Source organism: Gavialis gangeticus, unplaced genomic scaffold, assembly GCF_001723915.1.
Source record: "Gavialis gangeticus isolate Ggan-Ray unplaced genomic scaffold, GavGan_comp1, whole genome shotgun sequence".
Lineage (NCBI taxonomy): Eukaryota > Metazoa > Chordata > Crocodylia > Gavialidae > Gavialis > Gavialis gangeticus.
The window spans coordinates 20,624,984-20,635,281 of record NW_017729022.1 but is presented as its reverse complement, the minus strand read 5'-3'; the positions used below and the strand labels follow the sequence as shown (position 1 = coordinate 20,635,281).

Sequence of the window (10,298 nt, the reverse complement as noted above, 5' to 3'; positions counted from 1 at the left end):
CACAATGAACATCCTTCTGTTTAATTCCACTTCCTTAGGGGACACAAATGACTGATACTTTGTTGACAGATGAGCTGCCTGACAGATTCATATTTGATCCAGATCTGTTCTTCATGGAAGAAAAGAAATAAGCATAAGCTGAGGTTAGTGACTGAATATCTATGCTAGGATTAGGCTACTATAGCCATTATTTTATCCATTTTGCCAGGTGGTAAGCCACAAGAAGAGTTAATGCAATGGGAGACTCTTCTGCAAACAGATATGAGACTTTTAGGGGAATAACTGACAGGAGTTCCTAGCATCAGAGCTCCACTGAAATCAGACTTTCATAGAATGATGGTCCTTCGATCTATGCACCTGTATCAGTTACATTTCAAGTGTTCCTGGCATCCAAATTGGTCCCAAGATATGAAGGCCATAAAGCTGATCTTTGCTTATGTTCAGGTAAATATGTATAAGTATGCATAAGAAATTCAGGGAAAGAAACCATAGCACCCTTCAGCAAAGGAAGAAATTGTATAAATCAGGGGGATTCAACCTTTTTGGATCAGTGTACCCCCAGCAACCGGACACGGAGCCCCAGTCGACAACCCCTGGTATAAATAACAACAGCAATAATGGATATGGGCATTCGTATTTCAACTACTATTTCTAATAGCTGCAAGTCTTATAAATCCTTAATGCAATTAATCTTTTTCTAACTGAAATTACCAAAATGCATTGAACAATTGCTTTAATTTTCTGGCACTGATACATGAACAGATGACTTGTTGCTTGTTTTTAAAAGGTCTGTAACTTTGAGTCAAATTCTTTATTGCCTCCCACTTGTTTTTTGAGTTTCCTTTAAACTGAAGACAAAAGCAAGAAATGCTCCATTACTGAAACTACATTAAAAGTTGTTTTAAATAGTTATTTCCACACTGAATTTTAAAAGGTATTTGGCAAAACCTCATTAAGACATTACATATTTTATGTTTTTCAATTTTTGTTAATTACAACGTATTTGGTGATGTCACAGTTTAGTGCTTTTGACTTAGTAGATCGCTTTGGAATGCCAAAGTAAGCTGCTGCGGGGCTCTGGTGGTGGAAGCACTAAGGCACACAGTTGACAGCTCAGCCAAGACCATAGCAGAAGTACTTATGGCAGTGCCGTCACATTTAAATGCATCTGTAAATTCTGCTAAATGCCTTATCACAAGGACACAAAAAAAGAAAGGAAGTAGGCCACTCTATAGCGAGCAACTGTATGAATCAGACAGGAAACAAAAGTTGACAATGGTTCTTAAAGTTCAAAACCTTAACAAAAACTGCATTACAGAAAGCTTAAAAAGAAGTGAAATAAATGTCTCTTGAAGTCAAAGAATTCCAGGAAAACTGGAGAAATTCAAGAAAATTTAAATTTCTGCAACCCACCTCACGATGTGCGTTTATGCAATATATTTAAAGGAGAAAAAGTATAAGAATAACAAGAGAACAGAGAAAAAAATATTGGGCTAACCTGAGGCAGAGTCAGAAGTTATGGTTTCACCATCTGAATTTGCATGCAAGTATTTTGCTAAACTGCAAATATGACAGAAAAAGAAATGGGGGAGAACTCTAGGACAGTTAACTAAGGTACTGATAAATTAATGCATAAATGAAAGCTTGATGACACAATGGTTATTATTTTTCATTTGAAAAATATCACATCTGCTGAGCAGTGCTATACATTTTGTTTTGCATGCATTTAGTATGCAGCATATTGTATGTTGAATACATTTTAATGCATCAGAACCTCTCTCATGAATCATGAATTTTGAAAGACACCTACATCCAATAGCATTTAATTTCTATATTAAAAGATGGCAAAACTTCTTCATGTTGGAACCACCATTAATCCACTTAAGGGAAAGTATTCCATTAGGGTCTTGTTTGGGGAGCCTGTTGTTGTTTCTTGTGGGTTGTTTAGTCTTTCATTGTAAGCTGCCCTGAGCCTTCTTGGGAAGGGTGGCATATAAATCTAATAAATAAATAAATAAATAAATAAAATTACCTCAAAACCAAGAGTATAAATCTGGAAAATCTATAGAAGTTAAATATAAAATAAATCCAAACAGCAAATTAAGGAAACACAACCAAGGTGCTCAAATGCATAAAGCTACTAACCCCAGATTAAAGTTACTTTTATAGAGATTAGATTTTTTTTTCCTCATAAATCTTCTTCACTGTGTCAGTTGCATTTTTATATTTAAACACAGACATGAAATACAGGACCTGTTGCTGGTGATTGTCTATTTTTTTTTATTGTTGCGATTTTTAATTTCTCTCATTTTATCCTTGCCACTCTCAGTGCTCCAGTTCCTCTTCCTACAGTGTTTCTATTACTTAACGGCTTTTGAGAGCTATCAAATAGACAAGAAAAATGTCAACTTGAGTAGGAGCATAGAAGTTTACCCTTTTTGCTGGATTCCCAGCAGACTACTGTTGATCATATAATTCTATGTTAAACATTTATCAAAAAAAGTTTGATCACGAACAAGACACACTGTAGTTCTCATGACTGCTTCTAAATGCCTTCTAATGAATTGCATGAAAAACAATTAAAGCCTCCATGCCATGGCCAAGAACCTCTTTCTGCATATATTATTCAATTTTTAATCTGTTTTTTGTATAAATAACACAGCAACAAAGGAAATGGAGCAAAAATGTTTTACACTTGTTCGCCACTTTCTTGCTTATATCAGGTTTACCCAGTACAAATTGGTTTTACCAAAGCCACATATGGTACACAGAGCTTGACCTAAATTTAAATCACCATGCACCTACTAGCAAGAGTCGATAAAGAGACATGACCATCAGTCTCCTCTAATATGGCGCAAGGAAAACACCTAGACAATGTATTTATTCATCTACAACCCTTCTTGATGCAATTTGCACAAGGCTGATGCCTCTGGAGCCTATTCAGGATCTCCCTCTCTCACGTTTTACTTAGATTTCAGTAAGGCCTTTGATTCCGTCTCCCACAGAATTCTCTCAATTAAACTGGAGAGTACTGGCCTGGACCAGCTTACAGTGAGGTGGGTGGATAACTGGCTTAGAGGCTGGTCCTAGAGAATTGCAATTGATGGGACAGCCTCATCCCGGAGGCCCGTCTCCACTGGTGTCCCACAGGGATCGCTGCTTGGACCCGTGCTTTTTAACATATTTATTAATGATTTGGATGAGGGGGTGGAATGCTCTATGATTAAGTTTGCAGACGATACCAAGCTGTGTGGAAATGCAGGCAAACCAGAGGATAGGGTAAAGATCCAGGACAACCTTGACAGACTGGTTCTAAGAGCTGAATGGAATCAGATGAGGTTCAACAGGGAAAAGTGCCGGGCCCTTCACCTAGGTAGGAAGAACCTTCATTCACAACTATAGGATAGGTGGTAGTCCACTGGCTAGCACAGCATCTGAGCAGGACCTCAGGGACACAATCAACCAGAAGATGAATAATGAGCCAACAGTGCAAGGAAGCTGCCAGCGAGGCAAACAGAACTTTGGCATGCATTAGCCGATGTGCTGCCAACAGATCCAGGGAGGTGCTTCTACCTCTCTACTCAGAGTTAGTGTGGCTGCAACTGGAGTCCTGTGCCCAGTTTTGGGCTACGCACTTCAAGAAGGATGCGGATCAACTCAAGAGGATGCAGAGAAGGGCCACCCACATGATTACAGGTGTGGACGATAGACCCCATGAGGAGAGACTCCGGGAACTAGGCTTGTTCCAGTCTGGGTAAGAGGAGGCTATGAGGTGATTTGATAGCCACCTACAAGTACATCGGGGGGTGGCGGGGGAAGGAACAACAAGATCTGGGGGAGCAATTCTTTAGGAAGGCACCCTTTGGGAGGACACGGACCAATGGTCACAAACTAATAGAGGGAAGATTTAGGCTGGCATAAGGAAGAACTTCTTCTCCGTAAGGGTAACTAGAACCTGGAACACACTTCTGGCAAAGGTGATGCAGTCGCCATCCTTGGAGGTGTTCAAGAGGAAGCTGGATAAGCACTTCATTGAGCTCATTAACCTCCTGCCTATGGCAGGGGACTGGACTTGATCCTACAGGTCCCTTCCAGTCCATTGACTCTAGGACTATGTTTGTCATAGTCACACTCATTCTTAATTCAAAAATATTTTCTCCATTGCCTCCTGACTATTATGAGATGGCAACTTGGCCACTACTGGAGAGGTCCACAGTGGGGGACAGATTCTTCTACCGTATTTCTAACAAATGGCTACGAGGTTGTAGCAATTGGTCTTCCTTTTCCAACTCCCTTCTGAGAGGTATAAATCAAGGGAGTAGCAGGCTCAACATCTGTATGCAGTCCAGCTACCACTGGAGGACAACAGACCTTCACACTTGGAGTAGTATAGACAACAAAAATTAAAACTGCTCATGGATTCCCTGTATTAGAACTTTAGAGCTGCTCTTTAGTGGGAAAGTTCATGCACTTCTATCCAAATTTCACTGTTTAAAGAAGCGATGTGGAACTAAACCAATGAAAATGTCTCAATTTCACTCTGTAGCTTCCCTGCCACATACCTGCCAGAGAAAGAATCTAAGCCTTCATCTTACGTTCATTACCATGGTACAAATGGTTAGCTCTGTCTACCATTAAAAAGTAACTTCATTTTCAAAGAACTGCTGATATACAGTTGTTAAATTTAGCAAGGAAGACTTAATTGAGGCATTTTAACAAGAGGTTAGTTGCTTCTGGAACAGTATGGCTGAACAAGAGGCCAAAACTGAGAAGAATCTCAGTCTCCAAATTAAAAAAAAAAAAAGATAAATTAGTGATACTACTAAAAAAGAAGCACTTATAAGAAATGCTGTGTGTAAGACCGATAGGAGGTTATATATGTGAATTAAGACTAAGTGAACAAAGGAACTCAAATGAGCACCTTTCCTGAAAGACACTTAAGAAATGTTAAAAAAAGATTCCCTATTTGCAAGGAAATACAAGGAAATGGTGTTACTAATTCTAACCCAAAACACTTACACACCAGAGGAAAAGGCAAAAGATTGAATGGGACCCCCCCCTCAAAAAAGGGTAGATAGACCTGAAAGTGCACACAGCCCTTTAGATTACTTTTTTTTTAAAAATGAATAAAATGGTTTTAAACTGTGGTGATGTACTGGACAAAAAGGATAGGAGCTGCTCAAACAATTGTGGGGGAAGGTGTCGTATAAATAGAATCTACTGGAAACTCAAGATTTTGTTCCACTGAAAATTGTTGTTGATTTCCATTTTAACGGTAAAGGGACTATGTTCAAGCTTTATTACATAAAGTATGATAGATGAAACAGTCCTTTGCCTTATCAGAAAAAAAATACTTCAATTATTTTATAGAAGAACCTTCAGTAAAACCAATGTATTCTTGCAAATATTTAAATTCTGATGAATAAGCATTTTTGGTTAAAAACAAAACAAACCTGGTCCACACCAGAACTTTAACCACTATAATGTATTTATGTTAATAAATGTTTAAAAGAAACACCTCTACATAATTAAAAAAATGGGGTTTTTTGCATGCATGGTCAATATAAATTACTAAGACTTTACTTCAGGTAAATGATCTTAAAATGAAACCACAGTTCCAATACTGCAGTATCTTATCATGGATTGGAACTTGTGTAGCCATACACATCTTTAAACCTCAGTTGACAATATCAATATTTCTGAAGTCCAAATATTAGAAACAATATAATTATTAAGCCAGTATGACTCAAAACAACTGGCATACACAAATAACACTAAAAATCAAGTTTCCAATAGTTGTAAATTAATTATACTCTTCTGGGTCTATCTTGCAAAATGTAGGTTATAATTTTCCAGCCAATATCTAACTCATCATTTAGAAAGCGATGGGGATAAAAAACCCCCCAAATCCTATCAAACTCATGTCTGTACACTCTCCCATGCAATATCCAGCTATGACAAGTATTTTAATATATTTTTTCCTCCACGTTATGAAGTGTTTTGTGAACAAGAGAATTTCTATCAATTAAAAAATAAAGCAAGAAAATGTGATAAACCCACATTTTTATTAATTCACCTTGTAGAATTCTTTAAATAAGAATGATACCATGTTTTAAAACTTGAATGCATATTAAAATAATCCAAGTTTAATATCAGTTCTCTAAAAAAAATTCTCAATTAAAAATGAATAGTCTAAAGAAAACAAAAACGTGCAGTAGATAAGATGTAAGGGCACCCCCCACTTAGCGCTCTTAATTGGTTCCCGAGAAACAGCGCATTAAGCCGAACTGAATGTTAAGCAAAACCAACTTTCACCTTTTCACATTTTAAAGCCACCAAAATCATTCTTAGCACTTATCTGTGAGCATTATAGTGAAACTCACTGAACGCTAAGTAGAGTTGGGTAACAATGTAAAATAAGCACTATAGCAAAATAGTGTTAAATGAAACAGCATTAAGTGGGGGTTGCCTGTACAAGAATATCAGTTTCATATCAAATTCTACAAGATGTAGAACACAGTAAGTGTGCACAACCATATATTCATTATATTAACAGATTTAACATAATAGGAAATGGATTTTTAAAAATCCATTTACCACTTTCAAAACTCTTATTTTAAATCAGGAGGCTTCATAAAATAATCTTGGGTTAAAGTACAGTATTAAACAAGGATTAATTAATTTTGATTACTTACTTAGGAGTAGAAGGACCTCTTGGCCATGTTCCATCTTCATTTTTTTGTTCTATCACCAGTATCTATCAAAAAGAGAAAAATACTGTAACAAAAAACATCAGAATGCCATTTGCTCAGATGGCTCAAAACAGCAACCCCTTTTAATTGGCTTGTGGACGGGTGACTTACAGGGGCAGCGAAGTACAGTTATTTTAGTTTTTCAGATATCCTACTCTATCCAAACAGCTCAGAGCAGAAATCTGAAGTGCTTACTCAAATTTAAGACAAACCTGAATAAGAACCCTCCACCCCCTATTAATTAGATCCTATATAAGGAAAATGTAAGTATTTATAGTTTTCCATGTATAAATCTAATTATTGCAGGGCTGCCTTGAATTCACACTCTCCCCTCCCCCTGCTACTACAGAGGGGCAAGCAGATGGCATGGGGAGGTCAAGCAACTTGCCCCCTACTTGTGCCTATCTCTTGCCACCTCTGCTCTCCACCTTGCAGACTCAGGCCCATTCACCCAGCCGCTGCTTCCTCCTCCTCCTGCCCCTGCCCCACAGCCTCTGCTTCCCCCTTCTGCTGTGGCTATGGCCATGACTCTGGGTAGGGGCTGGAGCCAGAGCTGCAGCAGCCACCTGGCCCACACTCCTTCCCACCAGCGATTTTAAGATGGAGTCCCCCACCACATATTAAACTAGGAAAAAAAATATGTCTTAGAATCAAGTAAATACAGTAAAAAGACAAAAAGCTACATTCTACTATTATGAATTAAGTTAGGGCAGCATTCTGGGACTCAAGAATTTCAGGATTGGATTGGTTTCTTCAGATATGTGTTTGTTTGACACTGATTAAGGCTCTGTACAAACAGTCCCAAGATGCTATCTACCATCATGAGGCTTAAGCTGCATGACTGTACATTGGATGCCAGCTGTACAGACATTCACTGGTGCCAGGAGCCTGACCTAAGTAAGGTGGGGTAGGGTGGAAGAGGTTGGGAAGGGTAGTGGGTTCTGCAGGGGTTGGTGGGGTCAATCAGAGGCTAACAGGTCCATGGGGGTTAGTGAGGTTCAGGGGAGTTTGGCAAGATGGAGTGGGTTAGCAGGTGTGCAGGTGGTGGGGAAGGGTTGATGAGTTCAGGTAGGGAAGGGGAGGTGTCTGTCAGGGAATAAAGGGCTTGGAGGGCTAAAAGTAGCGTTGGCAAGGCAGAAGGAAAAGCACTGCCCCAGGGCTGAGGTTATCAGCTTGGCTTTCCCAGTCTCAGAGCTGCACTGTGAATGCATGCACATATTCATGAGACTCAGTCTGTAATCACATGGATTACTTTAAGCGGAATGGTCCTGTGTCATGTATGATACATACACTCACTAGTGCTGGAGGTAGGGCTGGGATCTTGATCTAAGGAAGTTAGAATGAGTTAGAGGGGGTTAGTGGGTCTGGAAGGTGTGGGAAAGGTGACCTAGGTGAACTAGAGGTAGACTGTGCTAGCCATTTTTTGCTCACTCTAACCAGCCCAAGCATCTGTATTGGGTTGTACTGTTCAGCCTAGCTACATCAATCTAAGTGTAAGATCCATATGTGAGTGAACTACATTAGATCTGGTGGCCATTTTTTGCCCCAGCCTCCCAAAGTTGTTCAGCACTTAAGACTAACCCTAGTTAGACTGATCTAAATGTAATGTCTGTACATACCCTGAGTCTCTTAGGCTGTCTACACTGCTAGTTCCCACATTGGTACTGTAAACTCCTTCACTGACTTCCAGGATAGCCCAAGTCTAGACCCAACTTGAAGAAAGGGAAAGACAAAGTAAACTACATTTAAATAGAAAAGGATCTACTAGGTATAGGAAAATGTAAGCAATTCAAGTAATTTTTAAAGACTAATTTTAAGTAAACAAAAATATATTGCATAATACCTGGCCCTGGTATAAACCAGCATCCTGTATGGTACTATCTGGTTTATTCAATGGTTCAAATGTATTGCTCATGTATTTGTTCCACAATCTGGTCTCTTTTTCACTTGGAATATTGAAGATTTTTCTTATTTCTTTTTCAATTGTATCTAGATTGAAAGGAGACAGCATAAAAATTAAATATTCCATGACAAAAGTCCCACATCAATACCATTTAAATCACTCTCAAAATACTAATGATACAGTGATACTAGCTGTATAGATTGTGTCAGTTTGGGCCAACCTTTTTGGCAGGTGTGCCGTAAGTTAAGCCTACTGCCCCTCTAATGCCTTTACCATGCTCAATCTGTTCCATCCCAGGATCCTGCCAAATGGAGCCACTACAGCCTTCCCAGACTTTTAGTACAGTACCATGAAGGAACCTGAAATGAGCTAAAAAACAACGGAGACAGTGGCATCCACACGACCATCTACTCAGCACATTTAAGTATAACTTCTTCAGAAGACAGTACAGTCAGCACAGAAAGACAACAGGAAGAGTGGCTGCAAAGTCAGAGGCAGGGAGGACTGAGTTATTCACCTCAACCTCAAATCAAATCAATCCTTTTAAATTCTAGTGGCCGATACATTTTAATAAATTTGCTATATTGTCCTATCATACACCCCTTTCCCCACAAAATATATATACAAATGTGATCCAGTAATGTACCTACGCTTAATACAGTTTTATTAAATAATCATTTATTAAGCCAATATTCATTCTGCTACCTGAAATAGTGACATTTCTGAGGTTAAGAAAATATAAGTTATCAACTGCTATACATACTTTTAAATACAATCATAATTTCTGAACCCTTTGCTGACTGGCTTTTTTCCTCTAAAATGAAGTTAGGAACATAGCAACACCAGTTAAATTTATATGTATGTGTGTGCTTAAGTGTTCCTGCTCTTCGGGCGGGGGGCTGGACTTGATCTTCCACGGTCCCTTTCAGCCCTAATGTCTATGAAATCTATGAAGTGACATGTTTATAAGGATTCCCAACAGTACTGTGTTCTAACCGCTAAGAGCTTATCATTAAAACAAAGAAAAATTAGATTAAAAAAATCAGGGCACAGAAAATATAAGTTTAGCCATCGCAGGAAGTACTGTAACAAAAAATAATTTGCCTCAGATATTGTTCCTGTTTGCTTCGTCTCTGCTCTTTAATATACATTTTAAAAACTTTTCCTCTTGTTTAGTTCTTTGTACCTCTTTCCCTAGCTCATTGTTCCTTCTTTCAATAACACTAAATCAGAAGGTAGGAAAAAGTAAAAGATGAAGGCTAATTGGATATTTATAAAGTCATGTAGCCTGTAAAACATACAGTCCAAAGAACCAACCAATATATTAACCATCCATATTGTACTAAATAATTTCAAATATAGTTAAGGCTAAGTTGTAAATGATTAAATATTTACAAGTCAGCTTATATATAGTTTAAATTAAAGAAAAAACTATAAAAGTCAAAACTGAATAAAATGTTTATAAGAGGTAGGCTTAGAAATGTCAATTGTAGATTGACAATATTTGATAATCACCTTTAGACAATAAAGAGAACAGTTTTTCTTTAATATATTATGCTCTATTTCCCATGTTTCAGTACACCTAGCTTACATTTCAATACTCAGCTGTTCAAACATTTCACTGAAACCACCCTTACATTGTA

The 10,298-nt window shown here is 38.2% G+C and overlaps 1 protein-coding gene across 4 annotated transcripts in view; it reads right to left on the bottom strand.

The window, feature by feature from the left end:
* USP15 (ubiquitin specific peptidase 15) overlaps nucleotides 1–10,298 on the bottom strand; it is a 135,411-nt gene that overhangs the window by 62,178 nt on the left and 62,935 nt on the right. For all 4 annotated transcript variants that reach the window (XM_019514638.1, XM_019514640.1, XM_019514637.1 and 1 more), the window contains 2 exons: nucleotides 8,596–8,741; nucleotides 6,696–6,757 (listed from right to left, as the gene is read on the bottom strand). In XM_019514638.1, the coding sequence (XP_019370183.1) occupies nucleotides 6,696–6,757; nucleotides 8,596–8,741 (208 nt within the window). The remainder of the gene's footprint in view (nucleotides 1–6,695; nucleotides 6,758–8,595; nucleotides 8,742–10,298) is intronic.